Here is a 23218-nt window from a genome sequence, read left to right as displayed (position 1 = left end):
AATGTTATGCTAGTGTTAGGTTATCGGGACACAAATTCTGTCCTCATCAGAATTTTCAAATTATTTCTTAGGAGAAAGCATCCACCCATGTAACATGAAAAATAGAGACATTTACTGAAGAAGATACAAGCCTCAAGACCTCACACAATTCTCCCAGTCACCATCAGCCGCCCTATCATATTTTCCTGAATCTCACTGATGGTCTGCAATCTCTTCCCATTCAAAGGTGATTTTAGTTTGGGGAAACGTCAGAGGTCTCGGGATGCTAAATCTGGACTATAGACGTCTGAGTCACCTGGGTGATTTGATGTTTCACCAAAAATATCTGCACAAAGTGTGATGCATGAGTGGGCATGTTATTGTGATGAAGCTGCCAACCCCCCGTTGCCCACAGCTGCAGCCTTCTGAGTCATCTGAATAGTTTCCATGGAGTAATGTTTAAGCTTAACACAAAATTTGATGCAGATTCATTGTTCTACTTGCTCAGTCATTTTGAATATGATGGGCACATGGCACACAAGCTCACTCAACAGCATCTACAGTCTGTACTGACTAGTACAGTGAAGTCGTCATTGTTCACAAATGCACATTCCAGTCCACTGTCCTTGGATCCCAGGTTACATTTATGTCATGCAAATCATTCTTGTTAATTAACAATGGTTGGACTTTTTTCTGGACAGAACTCATATATGTAAAAGGGAGGACACTAAAGGAAATAGCTGATTGTCACAAGCTGCTTCAAGAGTAATACAGCATTTGTTCTGACTGGAACAGTCTAAGGGGAAATGGAAATGAGAAAAGAAGAGAGAGTACAAAAGAGAACAGTCTAAGGGGAAATGGAAATGAGAAAAGAAGAGAGAGTACAAAAGAATAAAAAAGAAAGAACATGTGAAGAGAATGAAAAGTTCAGGATTAAACTCTTTTGGGTGCCTGCAAATATATTTCTCTGGTCAATTCTGTCATCACCCAAAACAAAACTATGCAAGGTAAAATAGAGAAGGAAAAAACAAATTACAGAATTGTTACTCCTTTCTGGAGAAAGAAAGAAGACTAAATGTCTGGGGAAAAATAAAGTATATTCTACTTGTGCCATCACCAAAAATATTCTATCATAGAACTAATTACTAAGGATGAATAATTAGGAAAATATAGAGATTGCACTATCATGGTTGAGTGAGATTTATTTTTGTTGCTAAGGGAAGATAGTAAAAAAAAAATTGACTGGAGATATAAAACATTTCCATCACTTAAAAATGTTCCCTGATGTACCTTTGCAGTTCCTTCCCCTACCTTTGGAACTAGTCAGCCATTAACCTACTATCACAACCTACTAGGTACGTTTTGCTAGTTTTAGAATTTTACATAAATGAAGCCACATAATATGCACTTTTGTGAGTCTGGTGTCTCTTGCTCAGCATAATGTTTTTGAGTTTCATCCATCTTCTTGCATAGACCAACAGTTCCTTCATTTTATTAATTAGTAGTATTTTATTAAATGGATATAAAATAATTTCTTTACTCATTACCCCAGTGGGTTGTTTCCAATTTTTGGCCATCATAAATAAAACCAGTATAAATATTTCTGTTGAGGTCTTTCTGTGGACATTCATTTTCTAATCTTTGAATAAAAACCTAGAGGTAGAATTGTTAGGTCATATAGAAAATTTATGTTGGTGTCTCCCCCTCTATTTTTGTGATAACAACACTTAACATGCAATCCGTGGTAATGGATGTGTCTGTTGTTTTGCCCATGATGTTGCCCATGAGTGTTTGCATATGTCCAAACTCATTAAATCGCACATATTAAATATGTTCCATGTTTCATATATAAATTTATACAAATAAAGCTCTGTTTTTAAAAGAAACTACATGTTTAATTTTATAAAGCTATAACATTTTCCAAAGAGGTTGTACCATTCCCACCATTAATGTAGAATAGTTCCAGTTGCTCCCCTTCAACAGCAGTATTCAATATGGTAAGTCTTAAATTTTAACCATTCAAGTAGGTGTATGATGATATCTAAATGTAGTTTTAATTTGCATATTTCTAACAATCTGTTGAACATTTTCTCATGTGCTTTTGGCAATTAATATATGTAATTTTTGAACTCTCTATTTAAATATTTTACTAATTTCATAGGATTATTTGTCTTCTTGAGTTATAAGATATATAGAAATACATAGTTATATCTATATATGTATATATACTGAGTTGTAAGATAATGTATAAATAATTTGGAAACAATCTTTTTGTCAGATATATGTATTATAAATACTTTTCATCATTTGCAGAGTGTCATTTCATAGAATTTCATAAAACAAAAGTATGTCTTTAGGCTTGCCCAGGTATATGTAAGTTCTCTTGATCTCTGCCATACGATCTCTCACTGAGGACTAGATCATCTTGACTTATCTCAGAATATGATATAGTTTAGACTTTATTATGCAGAATAGATTCATTACATTGATAACATTATGCTAATTGTACCTGGTGAAGAATAAGCAGTAAACATTCTACAACTTTAACGTATTTGTTTATCAGCAAGAACCAGACCTTTTGTGATCAATTTGACCCAATGGACTCTAAGATTTGACATGAACAGCAACATTCTATCATTAGCTCAAAAGGGGCATATTGTAGGCTAAGCCTGAGCAGTTCCACAGAGGTACAGTAAACTGCAGGAGCAGATGGCTCAGACTCCCAAGGTGTATTTCTTCATTAATTTTCTCTCTTCACCTCAACCATGTATATGGCCTTGATGCAGGAGAGGGAAGTGTTGGAAAGGGTTCCATATGATCACACAGTGGAGAAATAAAAAGAAAAGTTTTATCACTGGATATGAAATGTATGACAGCTTGAAGTAGATGCTACATTATAGTCTCATTCTGGGGTTGGCCTTGAAAGGCAGAAGTGGAGCTAAATCTTTGCGTTAAACAGAAATTTGGGTGATATATCTGGCTGTCCATCTGGCAGGAAAGCTGAGTACCCAGAGATATAAATCTAAAATGACTCACAGTCAGAGATTAACAGGTTCAGTGACTGGTCAAGAACTGAAAAAGAACAAAATTAGAAAATTAGTGACAGAGAGATTTGGGGGAGAGGTATGTATAGGGATTTGTGAAGAAGTTAATTCCCATATGAACACCCACGATTGTTAACCACAGTTGAGGAGGAGACGTTCAATAATCAGGCGGATAAAATGATATGTGCTGTGTGCATCAGGAAGCCTCTTTCTCCAGGCGCTCTGATGTGTCATTAACGGACCAATATAGAACCAATTCGTGCAGCTAAAATGAATCCTGTGCGTGGGATCGGTGAAGTTGTCTTCCACCACCCAAGGCCACCCTGGACCTAGTGAGTGCTCAATCTGCCAAATGCCGTGGGCAGATCTGGGTCCCAGAGGAGGGACCAATTCTGGGCGGGACAGCAGGGTGGCTAGGTGACAGGATTACATTGACACTATCAAACTAAAGAGGGCAACCGTAGACTTTAATTAGGTAGACTCTTAATCAAATAATAAATTGGGCTTCCTGCCCACAGTGCTTCTTCAGCACCATCGTGCATAGGCACAAGGACTCACAGTGTGCTGTGTCCATGTCTCCTGTATTCAGCTTACCGCTGTCTCTGCACTGATCATTTCCCGAGTCACCTCAAATCGCCATAGCCATACCTCTTGCAAGGGTTTTGGACAATTATTTAAACTACTGTTATGACAATTGGCTTAATGCAGGCCTGAAGTTATCTTACCTCTTGCCTTCATTATATGCTCCACACTGCTGGCCTGTGACTTACCAATCTCCAGTGAAAAGTGACATTTTCCTCTGTGTGTATGCATGCTTAACACTGAAGTGTGATAAAGACACTGTCCTTTAGAATCTTTATTCATATCTAGCCAAACACTGGTTTTACTTGGTTGTTTGGTATTTATGTATTTTTTCCTTTGTCTCACTAGAATATGAAAGATAGAAAATGTGTTTGTCCTTTTTACTTTTATGTTCCTAGTACACTGCACACAAGTGGCTGGTACACAGTAAGTACCCAGTGAATATTTGTTGAAAAGGATGAAACAAAAGAGCCACTTTCATCTTGCCACATAGAGAATTTTAGCCAGAAATTAACATGTCTACCCATTTCCACTCACCAACACATCCTGTGTGGTTTGAAACTATTTTCGGACTTCCTTCTAGCCTTTGGTACATTGTGCTAGGAGAAATATCCAAGGCTGAAACTCCTCTCCACTTTCTTGTGCTATTTTCCGGGTAATGTCCCAGGGAAACATTCAAGGAGATGGAGGCTGAAGACGGCTACATGGTGCTGACGGGCAAAACTCAGGTCAAACCCCAGCAGAGATCCAAAGGTAGGAATATTGTTATCTGTCAGCCAGGCTCCAGTTTAAAATTGCATTACCCTCTCAGGAAAAAAACAATGATCTTTGAATAATTTTGAAGTGTTAAATTTAACTTTATTTTGGGATTTTAAAAAAAATGGTCATAAGCTAAGTTTATTTAGACTCATGCTAAGCATCAACAACCAACCAACAAAAAGCAGTACTTTTGCAGCCGTGGGGCCAGGAAAATGCTAATAAGATAGTGTATAATCTCCTCAATGTGGTATAATAAGAATATAAAGGTAATTTTCAAGTAAAGAGTCAAAAGTTAGCATTCTTACAAAAAATTATTCCTCCTACAAAACGTCGGATTCTTGAAAGCAACTCTGTGGGTACGGCATCTGCTGAAGATGCCTGTGGTACTCAGAAGTAAAGAGCTAGTGCTGATGGTGGGAGTGGCAATGGTCCCATCGTATTTTACAGCTTCCAACAGCATTTTTGTATACACATATTGCATTTCATTAATCTTTTGAAAGGAGCCATGGGATGGCAGAATAGTCTATTGGGAATGAGAAAAAGGAAAATAAAAGAGAACATCAATCTTGGCTATTTAGGACTGTTGTATCTGGTCAAGGTTGTTTTGTTTTCCGAGCTGTTACAGGTTTTATAGGCAAGTAAAAGTTTTTGATATACAACATATGTTTTCTAAATCCAGTATGTTTACAATACATTTTTTAGATAGTTCTGTTGAAATAGTCAGGATCAAAACTGGGATGACACGGGCCAGAAATTTTAGACTTGCTGGGAAAACCCACAGCTCTGCCATATGCACTCTTGTTGTATATCTTCGTGTATTATCCCAGTTTACATCCCTCAAGTTCAAAAGTTTTTCCATAAACATGATGCTTCTGTCATCATCTGCAGGCTCAAGGTCTTTTTCATGATCTCAGTATCAGAAACCTAACACCTCCTTTTTCACTAGTACCTTATTTCAGTGTACTGAAACTAGGACCATTGGACTTGAATTGAATTGGACTCGAAACCCCACAGATGGAGTGGTTAAACTGAATTATTACCTTTTTAAAAAGTTTCTAAACCACCTTGTAATAGACAGGTGAGTAAAGATATATAAAATTTGAAGGTAGGTACATAAAATACAGGTTTAAAAGTCCTTTAAATTATTAGTGAAAGAATAGGGCTAGGAACATGAATCAGGCCTGTAATTAATCAAAAATTACATTTCTGTAAATATGTTTTTGCCCGCCACAGATTTGTTTCTAAGCTTCTTTGTAATTGATGAGTAAAGGTAATCCAACCAGCTATTGGACACACATTGTAAGACAGTTACACTTGTTGTTTAAGATGGATATAAAACCTACTATGGGAATAGACTAAAAGTGTTAACCACATAAGAGTAGAAGTGAAGCAAGATTAGAAGAGCATAAGAACTCAGGTAAAAACCAAAGTCTAGATCAGGGAAAATGTCAGAGAAAATTAGCGAGCCTGAGGTCAAAGTTGAGGATAGAGAAAAGGGGAAATAAAACCTACAGCCTTGAGTAAAGCAAATACTGGTAGTTCCTGGATGCATATAAGTGCTGGCTGGTGGGGGAGTTTGCAGAAATACTTCTAGCAATAATGGAACATTCAAAAGGAGATGTTCATAGGAGGTCAGAGAGCTGAAGTTGAAAAGAGAGCTGAGATTTTAGAGATGAATTTGGGCATTTGATCTGTGTAAAACACATAAAACCATGAGGAGAGATGAGCAAATGGAGCATTATTTAGAGAGCAAAATAGTGACTGCTGCTCTCACAGTACCTGTTATTTTTCTCACTAGTGCTTATCACAGTTATATATTTCCTCAAAGTAATAAAAATATAATTATGGAAAAAAGGTGGAAATAATTAATCTTGTTACTAAATCCAGAAAGAAAAATTTCCCATCACAAAGCAGATATAATCATACAAGTAGTGTTCTGGCAGCAGTGATGATGATAAATTTCATAGAGCAATTTCTTAATATCGCCCCATGGAGGCCAGCGGCACGGGGTCCAGCAGTTCTGGAATGGGCTGGTGCAGGAACGCAAGGGTCTCAGCCCTCTGTCCACCTGGCACATGGTATGCACATTGCAGCTTAGGTAAAAGAATAGTAATTTTTAATTTACAGCTATAATATGATTTGGCAATGAGTTAAAACTTTTTCTTCCTGGTACATATGGGATCAGTTAACTTCAGATAAATATGCCTAGAATAGGTGTTCCCTCATAACTTGCAGAAGTACATTTTGAGGGTTTTTAGCTAAGTAGAGGTCTTTTCACTTTTGTTTGAGTGAAGAAATATCCACAGGCAAGAAAAAAAATAGAAACACACTTTGGATTTATTTTGCAATAAAGACAATTGTGTAAATTTCAAAACTTTTACAATATACAACACATCCTGTAACTATGTGTTATAAAGAGATGCACCAAGTCCATAAAAATCAATGAAAATCAATTGAAATAAAACATCCAGATTTGAGAAGGAGCGCTCATTCATTATGACTGAGAACATCAATTTTCAACCTTTTTCATCTCATAGCACACATAAAATAATTACTAAAATTCTGCAGAACACCAAAAATATAGTTTTTCCTCATCTGACAAAAAAATAGCTATAATTTTTATTCATTCACACTGAATGGTTATTGTTGTGTTGGCTGTTGTCACTTTTTTTATTTGACAATCTAAGGGAAAAGGAGTCAGTGCCCCTGACTAAGTAGTCAGGTACTGCATGTCTTAAAAATTCTTGTGGCACATCAGTTGAAAATTGCTGATTTAGAACTATTTGTGAGATGTACAACTACAGTGATGAAATTAAGTGCCTGTGTATTTATAAACCAATAAAAACTGGGGAGTAATGATCTGAGCATCAAATTACTTGACTTTCTCTTTGGGCACTAGCAAAACAAATTGGCTGGAATGTTTCTCGATTTAAATAATATTCCTATGATTATATTAAATATATTTCTATGTCTCTGGTGGTTCCCCCATTTATTCCTCTTTAGAGGCCATTCCTGCCAACTCTGATCCAAAGTAGTACTATGGCAAAAGTTCAATATAAACAGCATTAATCAGAGATCTACACTGCTTAAACTGGCACTGATTCTTGTCCAAAAAGTCAAAGTCAAGGGTACACAATGTATCATAGCTAAAGGTGAGATAACATGTGAATATTCCCAGTACCATTACTGGTACATGACAGAACTTCAACAAACGTTCCTTTCCTTCTTTTATTTTTTTACAGTGGGTCATTAAAATAAATAACACACATAACACATATACACTTGACATTGAACAATCCAAAAATGAAATTAAGAAAAACAATTCCATTTATATCATTATACAGTATTATCATATATCATATATAATTTCTATTTTATATCTAATATATGTGATATATAGAATATATTACATATATACACATTTATATATTATGAATTACTATGTATTATTATGTGTGTAATATATAAAATATAAATGTTATATAATATAAATTTAATATATTTACATTGTATTTATATGTTAGTTATTTATATTTATATAACATATAATACTTTGCACTATAAATTATATATCTATATAATATATATTTAATTTAATTTAATTTATGTATTTTTACAGGGGGGAAGGAAGGGAGAAAGAGAGGGAGAGAAACAGCAGTGTGTGGTTGCCTTTTGAGCGCCCCCTACTGGGGACCTGGCCTGCAACCCAAGCATGTGCCCCGACTGGGAATTGAACCTGCGACCCTTTGGTTCACAGGCCGGCTCTCAATCCACTGAGCCACACCAGCAAAGCCCTAATATATATTTAATTTAATAACTAATTTTAAGTAATCAAAAACATCACCAAATAACAAAGCAAGGCAGGAAAATGTTTTTAAAGTGAATAATCACAAGAGTTCTAAAATTCATGAAAAAAATCTCAACCTTTCAGATTTCGCCTTTTATCCATATTATTACTGCATTTTGCTGGTAGTTGGATGCATTGGGATCCTCATTTTCGTGATTGGCCTGAAATTTTCCAGTGAGTATGGAGCTTTTATTTGCTTTTGCATTTTCCAAAGATAAATTGCTCTTTAGTTCCTCTTAATATTAAAATCAGGTCCACACTGTAGTCCAAAGTTGGTAAATTAAACTTTCCAGTCACATGTCATGTTACGCAATTATTTTAAATTTCAGAAAAATTAAGAAATTTAAATATAACTCAAATATAAATTTAAATATAAGCTCAAATATAAAACACACATTTATTCTGCATGTTTGAAAAAACTTCTAGTTAAAGATTGACTTATTATATTATTAAAAAATCAGTGATGTATTTTTACAGGCTATTATGTACTCATTGGCATCACTTTGAGAAATAATAATTTAAATGTATGAATGTGCTAGTTTAAAAAAAATGACCTGTTTGAAAACCATTTTAGGTGGACTCCTGCACCTGCTTTTCCCCCCTGAAGTTGTATTTAGTGTGTGTAATCTATGTTCATTCTTCTGAAATAACCAGACCATTGCATGGTTCTATAGTTTTCGTGTTTCTCTTGAAATCATGATTCTTGAAAATGTAGGGCTAAAATGGGGGTTGTCATGTACAATGTCGACATGGAACATAAACTCTAAATGAGATACCTAAACACGGATGAGCCCGAAAGCAAGTTCTCTATGGGAGACAAAGAAGTAAAGCATCTATTTTATATTGGGCAATTATATTTGTTTTTATGTTTTTCCTGATACAACAACAGAAAATGTCAGATTTTTCTAAGACCAAATAAATATTATTCTTTAGGTAGTTCTTCTGTACTTTTAACAGCATTTTGGCTGGGAAGTTGTCAACCAATCATATCCCTTAATATATTCAACTCTTATATTGAAATCAATGACTGATAATATGAAATTGCCCACTTCTTTCACATTCAATATTAGATGACTATTCATTTTCATGAGTTTATCTAAGCAAGTATCATTTAACCAGTAATTCTAGGATATGGACTACACTGTAATATTAAAACTTTTTTAAAAGATCTTAAATTCAGAAGCAAATGGCTTCTTTTTGGGCACCAAGTGCGATATTTACAGGCCACCACCACTCTTGCGACTCAGTTTCCTCCTCTGTAAAATGTGAATAGTAAAATGGCAAAATGACATAGTTGGTGCCATCATCATTCTTTCAGAGAAAGATACTTTTTACAAGAAATCAGTAAAACTTGAAAAATTAATGAAATATAAGTAGGGACAATACTTTTTCTTAGTGGTTTTTAATGTAATAAATTAGTGACAATTTTAATATTTGTGTTTCTAGTAAATTTGTGCTTGTACTTTGACCAGTTTAAAAATATTTTTCATGGCTTTCAGTTCAAAACAAATTATTGATCATAAATATTTACATCTGTTCTTTCCCAAGATTCTATATCAGAACAGTAAAAGATAACAACATAAAATAAATTAAAAGCACAGAGGTGGAAAAGAAAGAAAAAATATAAAAATGAAAAGCAGATGGGATAATGCTATTGAATCAATCAATGGACAGAACCACAGTTCGAAGAACAAAGGACAACAATGGGGATGAAAGGTCTTCCTCAGGGCAAAGCCCGGGGAGGATCCCCTTTTCAGAGATGAGTAAGGTGTAAAGAAAGGTCTATAGCAATGTAGTTAACTAAAAGGCTTTCGAAAGAATGTTCTTTTTGATTGCTCTCTTAACAACCTCTTGCTCTACTCATGCAGTGGTATTTGGTACCATATCATGGCAAAAAAAAAAAAAAAGAAACAAAACAAAAAAGCCCAACAAAATCCTTTTAAAACAATCAGCTATATAACTAAACAAGCTGGAGTTCCTCTTTCATGCAGTGGTGGTCGACGTAGTAGATACTGGTCTCCTTGTTTGGGTTCTGGAGAGGACCAGCGAATACGCAATGTTGGTTTATTGCATAATTTGGTTATTTCCTGTTCCCATTCTATCTAAAAATTCATGGAATCTAACCAAATATCTCAGAGGATAGAGAAAAATGTCAGAAAAAATTAGTAAGTATAAATAAATTGAGATTATCTGAGATAAAATCCCAACATATTATGCCAGGAAGGACAGCATCACTGACAAATTTCCGGAAGAGAAAAGGGGAAAAAGTACATGGGAAATAATAAGATAAATGTTTAAAATTTTTCAGGAGAAAAAACAAACAAACAAAAAAACCCAAGAGGTTTTCAATTTATAACAAACAGCCCATCAAATTTAGAATAAAATGCAAAAATAGATATAATAAGTAGATGATAAATAGATAAGATAGACAGATAGACGGATAAATCCTCATTATATTTCAGGACACAATCAGTAAGGATATAATCCTAAATGTTTACATATAGAATTAGTCTTTTCCCAAAGCAAAAAGAAACAAATTGGCATCAGATTTTTAAGTGTATACAAAATGACTGCAGTAGTTCTGAAGATGCTTTAACTTAAGTTTAATATAATTTTTCTATGCACTCTTTTGAAACAAATAAAGGAAGAGGGGCACTGGTATTAGATGGAGTAAAGCTAGCCCAAGAGTGTAATGGAAAGGACGTTGCAGGTTATCAGCTGTTCTGTGTTCCAGGAGAGCAATTAATTCAGTCTGCATGGAAACAATCTATGAATACTGCAGCTAAGATGCTGAAGACACTTGGTATGATACAAAGGGTGTGTTTGGAACAAAAAAATAACACCAAAAATAATATATAAAGAAGTAATAGGTATGAGGTTTAAGAATGCATGCAATATTTAGAACTGTGACTAGCTCTCAAAGGAATAAAAATATTAGGAAATGTGGCTAATTCTGGGGAAGGAGAGGAGTAGAAGCCTGGCAGAAGAGAACTATGTTCAGTGTTTTATTCTCGTATACCTAAGTTGCTCTTTATGTTACTCATTATATTTTTTCTTTGCACTGAATACAGATAAAAAATGGATTTCTCAAAGAATGTAAATATCAACAGTCTAGCAGGTAATGTTTTTGTCTGATATGTGTTGAATCAAAAAAATTCAACCAACTGGTTACACAGATTAAATATCAGGTTTTAAATACTTTAAAATGGGTATATAATAATCACATCATAGTAAATATTTAGTGTAGTTTAAACCAGCTGTGATGGTTCATTTTATTTGTCAGCTTGGCCAAAACATCATGGTACCCAGATACTTGGTCAAACACTAACCTAGACGTTGCTGTGAAAGCACTTTTTAGATGAGATTAACAATTAAACCAGTAGATTTAAGGAGAGCAGATTATCTTCCATAATGTGACTGGGACTCATTCAATCCTCTGGAAAGCTTAAGAGAAAAAATATTAAGGTTCTGCAAAGGGAATCTGGCCTCCACACTCCAGACTCCAGCTGCTACATGAGTTCTTCCCTGGGTCTGCAGCCTGGCAACCTGTTCTTCCTGTCAGCCAATTCCTTGAAATAAGTTTCTCTCTCTCTCTCTGTCTCTCTCTCTCTTTATCTATCTATCTCTGTGTTTGTTCTATTTCCCTGACTAATACACCAAGTAATATAATATGGAGGCATATTATCTTATAAAGCAATATAATAATGCTTTAGTTGACCAGATGGCCTGTGGAGACAAACAACTAGGTTGGAATTTTAGATCTGATATTTATCTGTTGTATGACTTTGACAAAATCATTCAATATGTGACTCAGTTTCTCCTCTGTAAATTGGGGGTGATAATAACATCTATTTTGGAAAGTTTTATTTTGTTATATTCTTAGATTTTTATTATGAAAACTAAAAGTAAAACTAGGTACCTTTCAAACAGTTTCAAAAATTGTTTGTACATGGTATTATTTCATCTATATCTCTTCCATTAACACACTCCCAAACTAGATTGTATTAAACCAATTACCAGATATCATGCCACTTAATATTTAAATATTTCAGTACATGATTCTTACAGTTAAGGGCTCCTTGTGCTTAACTCAATCACAACATCATTATAACTCCTGTGTGTTTTTCAAGACACGGGAGTTTAATTCTTCAGAGCCAGTAGGACTTCTCTCTCTTCAAGGAAGGCCCAGTCTCCTTTATACCTGACTAAGTCATGCCCTCCTGTGATAATCTCTCTTTTCATGAACTCAAAATTAACTGACTAGGGACTCTTTTTATGTCTTCAAAATCCCTTCACCTTGCAATACAATAAAACTTAACCATGGAGGTGATATCCCCTCATAGTCACAGGCCTGATTCACATTCACTACACGAGGGAATTATACTAACCATGTATACAGGGGCAGGAATCATGGGAACAATTTTAGAACTCTGTCTGCCACAATGCCTAACAAAATTAGCAATATATATATATACACACACACATATATATATATTACCTAGTCACCATTAAAATGTCTTTTCATTTTCCTCTGATTTTTTAGAATCACAATCAGAAGGAAGACCACAATTGTATACGTTTAAAATGCCTCAGTATCTCTTGAATCTCTTAATCTTCAGGTCCTCTTTAATTATTTATTTTCTCTTTGCCATTTATTTGTTGGAAAAAATGGGTCATAGTTCTGTATAATATACTGTTTATATTTCTGTTTATACTTCAATCTTGTCATTTAACATGTTCTGCTATTTTATAAAGTTATTTTAAAACCTAAATATATGCTAGGTGCTTAGAAACCCAGAATAATCATTATATGTGTTATCATGTAAAAATACATAATAGATGTATTTTGTAAATACATTTGTTGTTATTATGTAAAAAATTGAGACAAGAATTGATACAAAGTAGCTAAATAAATTTCTTTTTCTCCACTCTCATCCCCATAATATTTCTTCTTATAGAAGATAAGACTGGAAGCTAAGTTAACGCTAGTGGCTCTTTGGACAATTGGTGTCCACATTTTGAATCATGTTTCAGTGTTTTAACATCTTACACTGATCATTTGGACTACTTTTATTATATTTTGCACCTCCAAACTGTACTTAAGTCACCCTTCTATCAATATTCACCTAATGGAATCACTTGGTCCAAATGATTCCTTCTCACTAATAATAGTCAGTTAATAGCTCCCCTCCAATTCAAATTGTGAGGTATATTTGAGGTTATTTTATACCTTTTAGTTATGTACTGGTACAGCTGAAATTAGAATCCAGTTATCCTGAGTCTTTAAATTATGTTTTTGCAAAAATGTAACTATTCAAGACCCTCAATTCTTGGCCTGGTACAAAGTATATTAATTTTGTAGAGTTTAATTAACTTTTTCTTGCATTTTCTTTTAGGAGATAATTATATGTGTCAGAATGACTGGCTGTTGAACCAAGGGAAGTGTTACAAGTTTTCAACTTCTTCTAAAGCTTGGAATGAGAGTCAACGCGATTGCACAAAGCTGCAGGCACATCTGCCGGTGATTCACGCTGTGGAAGAGCTGGTGAGGAATCCAAATGGGATCTAAGTGTGGGTAAAGCTCCAGGAGGAATTGCTAGGTGCAGGTCTAATAAGTGTGGGTAGTTTATAGTCATTGATTTGAACATTCATTAACCCTAATATAATTGCTATTGTTTAAGACAAGAAACCTATTATTTAGGAAAGAAATAATTATTTACTTCTTCACTAATGCCTGGCACAGTGCCTTACTCTGTAGAAGGCATTGACATGTTTTTGAATAAATGAATAAACAAATGAACTATTCCTTCCGTAGGAATTCATACAGAAGAGTTTAAAACCTGGACAGCCTAGTTGGATTGGACTATACATTATGCCCCCAGGAAAGCAATGGATGTGGATAAATGAACACCCTTTTGTGGAACAAAAAGAGTAAGTCATTATTTGAGGGAGAGGAATGGTATAATATGCTGTTTTATTTATAGAAAAGTAATTTAATTAAGCTTTCTTGATTTCTAAGTTTATTTTTAACCATTCTTGCCTCACTTCTTTTCAAATTATTTCTCTCTCCTTTTCTCTTTCTATCCTTTCTTCCTTTTTTTTAAAACACTCAGTAATGCTGAGAAATGTGTTTAGAAATTATTCATTATGGCATTTGGAAATTTTAATTGTCAAAAACTAATTGTTTAAAAAATTAAGCTGACTTGAATATCATTAAAATAATTTGAAGCAAATATTTTCTATATAGTAAATGCAAAAATAAAATAAACTTATGAATAAAAGCATCTGGAATGTGTAAAAATGTCTCATGAGTTGATAACAGAAAGTGTAAATTTAGGAGATCCAAATGGTGGAGGAGTCAGTGAAAGCTACACTAACCTCCTCCCAAGACCAATCTGGAATTACAGCTAAATTGTAGAGAAATCACCCAGAAAAAAACTGAACAATGGTGGAAGAGAAGCCTTATAACCACAGACAGACAGAAGACAGACCACAATGTGACTGGTGTGGACTGTGGAGGAGACACAAGAGGGCCGGCCGGGCTCCCATGGTTGGCAGCTGAGGTGCCAGAGGAATATTTCAGCAGCAGGGGGGATCCCCCTGAGAAGTATGAGAGGTCTGAACCCCAGGTTGGTCTCCCCAGGCTAGAGCACCAGAGCCCCAAAATAACCCAAATAATATCCAGCTGTGAAAAGCAACAAGGTTTATCTCTGCCAGGGACAGACAGATGGCTGGAGTCACAGAAGATTTTTAAAGGGCCAATGCACAATTTTCATTTGCAGCCACTTACCCTGGGGTTATGGTAAAGGAGTTGCAGAGTGGACTACAGATGTCTGAGGAGAAATTGGGCGCAGTGGCTTTGGGAAGAGAACTGAGAGAGCAGCTGCCAGGATCCCAGTGCTGAGTCATCCCCCCATACTGCAGAGGCCATCTTGCTCAGGCAGAGTGCTCCCTCCAAGTGGCATCAGCCTGAGGGGAAGCAATAGCCCCACCTTCAGAAATTACTCTGCCCCTTGCTATTTCTGCCCCCTCCAGCCTCTCAAAACCATTGTTCTTGTCATTCATCATCTCGCATTATTTTTCTACTCTTAAAATACCTTTATTCTCTCTCCACATTTATCAATATTTACTTTGGTTGTGGATAGGGTAGTTGTTGTTGCATTTCTTCAATTTTATCTCTTGATCTTCACTATTTTGGTATTTCAAATCTCAAATTTTACCATTTCCTTTTCCTGCTCCATTCTGCCATCTTCCTGCTTTTATATTTTCATCTCAAATTTTAACTTCTGCCTGTCTTAGCCTGGTTTTCATTCCTCACTCTCAGTATTCCCTCTCCCTCTATCATCTCAAAATCACTTACTTTTCTTCCAGACATCTCTTAATCTTTTCTTTCTTTCTTTCTTTTTCCCTCTTATTCTCATCTCACCTATACTAATCTTAACTCATCTGTTGTTGATAGTGCTGTGGTGGATCTTTCTCTCCTATTTGGTTCCTATTTTTTATTTATTTTTTCTTTATCTTACTCCCTCTTTCATTATATATTTTTTAAAATTTCTGTTAAAACCTAATACTAAACATTTCCCTTCTCTTGCTCCACTCTGCCTTCTTCATTCCCTTTTTTATTTATGATGTAATATTTCTTTCTTTCTCTCCTTGCCTTGCCCCAATTCCCTACTCTTATTATTGCTCCTCCCTCTCAAAATCATTATTCTTTCAGTTATTCATCTCATATTTGCTTCTCCTTTCTTACAGTAGTCTTGATCTATTTACACCCTTATTGATACTGACTCATTTGCTGTTGATAGTTTGGTTATGGGTAGTGGTTATTTTTGTGAGTGTGGGTCTATTTCCTGGGCTGTGTGGTTTTGTTCTGATAGCACCTGCACAACCGGATACAAGACATGGTGGGTGGAGTGACTCTCAGTCAGCCAACTAGAGAGAAGGACCCACCAAAGAATGACCCAACAACAATCAAAACCCAATCACAAACAGAGAGCTAACATAAACAGCGTAAAGGGCATCGCAAGAGCATCAAGCTCAGGAGATCAAGGAGACTGCACCACTGAATCCCACAGGTGTCCTAACATAGAAGTTCACACCACAAAGACAAGGAGTCAAAGCAGATCAATCTAAGAAGCAGAAACAAACAAGAAGAGTCCTAAAATGGGGAGAACCCCCAATCAAAAAGAAAGGAGGAATCCCCAGAAAGAAGCTAAATGAAATAGTGGCAAGTAAACTATCAGACATTGAGTTCAAAAGAAAGGTGAAAAAGAAGCTCAGTGAGCTCAAAGACAACTACAAGAACTATAGGGAAGCTACAAGGAATTTACTGGGAAATACATCAGCATGCAAAAGGACATAGAAACTATCAATAAAAGCCAGGAAGAAATAAAGAATACAATTTCTGAATTGAAGAACACAGTAGAAGGAATTAAAAGCAAGCTAGATGAAGCAGAGGATCAAATCAGCAAGCTGGAGGACATGATAGGAAAAAAATTCCCGGACAGAGGAAAAAATCAAGAAAAGACTCAAAAAAGAATGAAGAGGGTTTAAGGGAGCTGCAGGACATAAAATATAATAATATCCATATGATAGTGATACCAGAAGGAGAAGAATATGAGCAAGATACAGAAAATCTATTTGAAAAAGTAATGACAGAAAACTTCCTTAACCTGATGAGAGAAAAAGTCACACAAGTCCAGGAAGCACAGAAGGTCCCCATCAATATGAATCCAAAGAGGCCCACTCTAAGAACATCATAATAACAGAGGCAAAATTTAAAGACAAAAAGAGAATATTAAAGGCAGCAAGGGAGAAGCAGCTAATAATATATAAGGGAGCCCTGATGAGGCTATCAGCTGATTACTTGATAGAAACACTACAAGCCAAACAGAATGGCAAGAAATATTACAAGTAAGGAAAGACTGCCAGCAACCGAGACTACTCTATCCAGCTAGACTATCATTTAAAATGGAAGGTGAAATAAGGAGCACCCCATTAAAAAAAAAAAAGCTAAAAGAACACATTTCCACCAAGGCAGCATTGCAAGAGATGCTAAAGGCACTACTTTAAGAAGATGAGGAAAGAGAGGGAGAGAGAAAGGAATGCAAGCACAAAGGGAAAATGTCAATGAATAAGTGCCAATCAATAATAACCTTAAATATAAATGGATTAAATGCTCCAATCAAAAGATATAGGGTGGCTGAATGGATAAGAAAACATGACCCATATATATGATGTTTACAAGAGATCCACCTCAGAACAAAAGATCTACATAGGCTGAAAGTGAAGGGATGGAAAAAAATATTCCAAGAAAATGGAACTAAAAAAAAAAAGCTGTGGTAACAATACTTATATCAGACAAAATATATTTCAAAACAAAGACCATGAAAAGGGGCAAAGGAGGACACTATATAATACTTAAGGGAACAATTTATCAGGAAGCTATAACCCTTGTAAATATATATATGCTTGACATATGAACACAGATGTCGACAGCCACACACTCATAGTAGGGGATCTTCACAGACCATTGTTAACAATGGATAGATCTTCCAAGCAAAGAATCAACAAGGATATTGTGTCATTGAACAACACTCTAGATCAAATGCACTTAATTATACATACAGAACCTTTTACCCCAAAGAAGCAAAATATATATTTTTTGCAAATGCATATGGAACAATTTTAAAGATAGACCACATATACATCACAAAATAAGCCTCAGCTGGCTCATAATAAATTAAAAAAATATCAAGCATCTTCTTGGATCACTCAGGCTTGAAACTAGAGACCAACCTCAAGGAAAAAACTCAAAACATTCAAATTCATGGAGACTGAATAACATGCTATTAAATAATGAATGGGTTAACAATGGGATCAAGGAAGAAAACAAAAAATTTCAGGAAACAAATGAAAATTAACACACAACAGCCCAAAACCTATGGGACACAGCAAAGACAGTCTAGAGAGGGAAGGTCATAGCCATACAGACTTACCTCAGAAAGAGAAAAATTTCTAATAAACAACCTAAGTCTGTATCCACAAAACCTGGAGGAACAACAACAAAGAAAGCCCAGAGTGAGTAGAAAGAAGGAAATAAGATCAGAGCAGACTTAAATGACATAGAGACTAAAATAACAATTCTAAAGATCAGTAAATCCAGGAGCTGGTTCTTTGAAAAAAGTAAATAAAATTGACAAGCTTTTAACCAGACTCACCAAAAAAGAGAGAAAGAGAGAGAGAGAGGGAGGGAGAGAGGACTAGAATAAATAATATAAGAAAAGAAAGAGGAGAAATAACAACAAATACTACAGAAATACAAAGGATTGTAACAACTATATGCCAAGAATATCTACAATCTGGGAGAAATGGACAAATATCTGGAAAATATAATCTTCCAAAACTGAATCAAGAAGAAGTTGAAAGCCTAAATAGACTGATAACAATTGTGAAACTGAAGCAGTAATCAAAAAACTGCTGGCACACAGAGAGCCCTGGACCAAAAGGCTTCACAGGTGAATTTTACCACTTAGGGAAGAGCTAACTCCTACACTTCTCAAACAATTCCAAAAAAATTCAAGAAGAGGGAGGACTCCCAAACTCTTAAAAAAAAAAGCCAGAAATGACCCCAAATAGCTGCAGCAACATTGAGAAAGAAGAATGTACTAGGAGGGATCACAATATGTGATATCAAATTATACTACAAGGCCACAGTAATCAAAACAGTCTGGTGCCAACATAAGAACAGACACATAGATCAATACAACAGAATAGAGAGCCCAGAAATCAACTCATGTCTCTATGTTTGGTTAATATTTGCGTAGGGAGAAGAAACATAAAAATGGAGTAAAAATAGCCTCTTCAAAAAATGGTGCTGCAAGATCTGGAATGGTAGATGCTGGAAAAAAAAAAAGAAAAAAGAAGGAAACTTGACCACCAACTTACGCCATATACCAGAATAAATTTAAAATGGATAAAAGACTTAAACATAAGCCATGACACCATAAAAGTGCTAGAGGAAAACATAGGCAGTAAAATTTCAGATATCCCATGCAGCAATATTTTCACCTATACATCCTCGAGGGCCAGGGAAATGAAGGAAAGAATAAACAAATGGGACTACATCAAATTAACAAGCCTTTGCACATCTAAAGAGAACATCTTCAAAATGAAAAGGAAGCCAACCGTATGGGAAAACATATTTGCCAACGATACCTCGGACAAGAATTTGATCCCTAAAATATATAAAGAACTCATACGACTCAGTGACAGGAAGACAAACAATCCAATTAAAAAAATGTGCAAAGGACCTGAACAGGCACTTCTTCAAAGAGGACATATGGATGGCCCAGAGACATATGAAAGGATGCTCAGCATCACTAACCATGAGAGAGATGCAAATTAAAACCACAATGAGATACCACTGCACACTGGTCAGAATAGCATAGCGAAACAACAAATAACAAACAACAGAATAAATCAACAAGCAAGGGCTGGTGAGGATGTGTGGAAAAGAAAACACTAGTGCACTGTTGGTGGGATTGCACACTGGTGCAGCCTCTGTGGAAAACAGTATAGAATTTCCTCAAAAAATCAAATATGTAACTGCCTTTTGACCCAGCCATTCCACTGCTTGGATTATAACCCAAGAACCCCAAAACACCAATTCAAAAGAACCTATGCACACCTATGTGCACAGCAACATTATTTACAATAACAAGTGCTAGAAACAGCCTAAGTACCCATCAGTGAATGAGTGGGTCAAAAAACTGTGGTACATTTACATAATGGAATACTAGGCAGCAGAAAGAAGGAACTCCTACCTTTTGTGACAGCATGGATGGAACCAGAGAGCATTATGCTAAGTGAAATAAGCCAGGCAGTGAAAGACAAAATACCATATGATCTCACTTATAACAGGAACCTAATGAACAAAAGAAACAAATGAGGGAAAATAGAGCTGGAGGCATGGAAACAAGGAACAAAGTGACAGGGACCAGAGGGGAGGTGGGAGGAGGATAAAGGAAGAAAGAAGGGGAAGGGCTTAGGTAAAGAACAAGTATAAATGACCCATGGACATGGACAACAGGGTGGGATTGACTGTGGGAGCAAGGGTTGGGCAGAGCAGAGGAGAGGAATGGGGAAAAACTGGGACAACTCTAATAGAACAACAATAAAAAGTATTTAATAAAAAAGGATTAAACTGATTACTATAAATTGTACTTATTGAAGAAGCACTCAATAAATGCTAACTTATTTTTTTTAAGTTTAAATTTAAAATTTTGCCCTTAAAAATGCTCTCAAGCTTGTTGATATCAGAATGAAGCTTCTCTCACAATGTTCTTGTGTGAACAACAGAAGGTAATGAGTGGAAGAGTGCTTTAAAATTCTTAAGTGTCATGCACACTTACCCGTATTCCTCTGTGCTCCCATTTTCTTTTCACTTCACATTACTAGAGTAGCTGAGACTGGGCAAAGAGCACGGGAAACCTTGCAAGTTAGAGCAAAAGCCATGGACTGATAGTTCATTTCAATCTGGATATTTATACTTCTATTTTCCATCATCTTTCATGAATATAAAATGAAAGCATGAAATACTATTCAGTTTTTGGATCTGTTTTGATAGTAGCCTTTGAAAAACTTAGTAAGAAATGTGTAGCTCCCCTCCCCTTTTTTAATTTGGAAATCAAGATATTGTTAGGGCAACACATCTCTTTTTTTAAAATTTTATTTTATTTATCATGCTATTACAGTTGTCCCAATTTTTCCTCCTTTGCATCCTTATAACCAGTGTTTTGAACTCTGTGCCCAGTAGATTACCTAATCTCAATTTTGTTCAGTTCTTTTTCTGTAGTTTTCTTTCATTTGGGCCATGTTTCTTTGTCTGTTCATATTGGCAGCCTCCGTGTGTTTGTTTCTATGTATTAGGTAGAGCTGCTAGACGACCTGTCTTGGTAGTGTGGCCTGATATAGTAGGTGTCCTATTGGGTCCAGTGGCACAGCCTCCCCTAGCACCTAAGGTGGGTACTAGAGGTGCACCCTTTGTGTGGGCTGAGTACACCCTCCTCTTGTAGTTGAGCCTTGATTACTGTTGGCAGGTCAATGGGAGGGATTTAACTAGGCCAGTCAGCTGCAAGGATTGGCTGCGACCACTTACCACCAACCTCCATCCTATGAGGAGGATGAGCTGTGTGGGGGAAGGTTGGAAGTGCTCCAACATGGTCTGTAGCTGTCCACTGATATGCAGGCTCTGGGGTTTCCCAGGTGGTGCAGGCAAGGTCCGCCCCCCACCTGTGTTTTGCCCAGGACCACCCTGTCTGAGCCATAAAACAATCTGAGATGGCTGCTACTGGTGCTGGGCTTGGAGATTCCCAGGCAAAGCCAAGCTTTGAAGAACAAGCTGCTGCTAGTTCGGGGCCTCAGGCCACTTCGCAAGTGGTAGGGGCTAGGGGCTCACTGAAGCTGGCTGTTGCTTGTTTGAGAGGATTTAGGAAGTTGTGAGATGTGAGCCAAAATCAGCCATTTATATGGAAAAGCAGCTTGGGTGAGACGTTAAGTGGGGTGGAGTGGAATTTCTGGGGATCTCCACAGTGGGTCAAACAGTGTTAGATAGTTTGATGGGATCTCAGATATGGCACCAGCTTGCTGGCTCTGTGGCTCTGGGTGGGGAGGGTTTAGAAAAGGGACAATGGCTTCTGCTCGCCTTGATGACCGACACTTCAGTTTCTCCCTGTATGCCACTGGTGACTTTCAAGCTGCTACCCTGGTGCTGAAGCTCATAAGGAGTGAGTCTGAGAAGTCCCTGTGTGGGTTCTTTAAGAGGAACTTCTTGAGACTCCAGGAGTTTCTTCCACCAACTCAATCCCTACTGTTTTTTGCAATCCCTACTTGTGCCAGAAGTTTTGGGGATTTAATCTTCCTGGCACTGGAATCCTGCACTGGCGGTCCGAGTGTGGGGTGGGACTCCTCGCTCCTGAGATATCCCTCCCAAATTTTTATCCACCACACTTGGATGTTTAGAGAATTTAAGATAAGTTCTCTAAAGTCTGCCCTTTATCTCCTAGCTTTTCAATTATTGGACCAACTGATAGCATGAGCTGTGCTGTCACCACAGGAAATCAAGTGAGTTCCGAAGACTGCGACTCCCAATTTTATGGCATTTGCCAGAGAGACGTGGTCTGAACAATAACAGAAAATCTGCGCAGTTAAATAAGAAAGTGGAAGAAATGTGTATGTATGGATGGATGTTATAAATGGTTGTCCATTTTTTTAGAGGAATGAAAATTTATGTGTTTTTATTTGAATATAAAATTTTCAAATATTTTATACAGAAATAAGACTCAAATGAAAAAAATATATTTTTAAAACAAGAACACATAATTCCCTGTTGTTTGAATGTCTAAAAAATAAATTTAATCTTTTCCTAATCCTATCTATTCCCCATGTGTGTCCTATTCCTTGAGTTCTAACTCTTTCTGAGCATTTGGAGGAGTAATAAAGCAGGCACATAGATACAGATATGCCATTTTTCCTTTATCATGGGCCTTCACCCCAAGTTGATTATTTTCAATTTTTTATCAAAAACAAATCAAATTTCAAAGGGATGTGTTTAGATGTTGTAAGCATAAGATGTCTATTTCAAATAATATATAACCTTGTTTTTTATGTGATTTCACAATTTATTCTCCTTTAATAAAATGTATTTTAAATATTATATTGAGAACTTTCCTACTTCGTTTTCTAACTGAAATGTTATAAAAGTAAAGTTTCTTATTTTTCCTTTCTTTTATTCAAAACACAATCATATTTTAAAATAAATGCAGCCGTTTGCATCTACTATGGGAGTGGGGTAGTTATTTAATTTCAAGAAGTTGCGTGTAGTTCATTCTAAATCATCAGGAATTTATACCCTAGTAACTGTGAAGCAAATTTTTAAAAAAGGGGTGAGTTATTCTACATTTCTAAGCAATTAACATGAATTCACTTGTAATCATGAACCAACAAT

The 23218-nt window shown here is 36.0% G+C and overlaps 1 protein-coding gene across 1 annotated transcript; it reads left to right on the top strand.

Moving 5' to 3' along the window:
• Positions 1 to 4229: 4229 nt before the first annotated feature.
• Positions 4230 to 22757, top strand: KLRF2 (killer cell lectin like receptor F2). Its single transcript, XM_045187201.2, has 5 exons — positions 4230 to 4358; positions 8296 to 8385; positions 13608 to 13756; positions 14027 to 14142; positions 22278 to 22757. Exons 1-5 carry the CDS (start codon positions 4289 to 4291, stop codon positions 22393 to 22395), a joined length of 543 nt encoding a protein of 180 aa, XP_045043136.2. The 5' UTR covers positions 4230 to 4288; the 3' UTR covers positions 22396 to 22757.
• Positions 22758 to 23218: the final 461 nt, after the last annotated feature.

The sequence above is a fragment of the Desmodus rotundus genome, chromosome 3, assembly GCF_022682495.2.
Source record: "Desmodus rotundus isolate HL8 chromosome 3, HLdesRot8A.1, whole genome shotgun sequence".
Taxonomy (NCBI): domain Eukaryota; kingdom Metazoa; phylum Chordata; class Mammalia; order Chiroptera; family Phyllostomidae; genus Desmodus; species Desmodus rotundus.
Note: the sequence above shows the minus strand (reverse complement) of the source record. Positions and strands in the feature narration are given on the sequence as shown.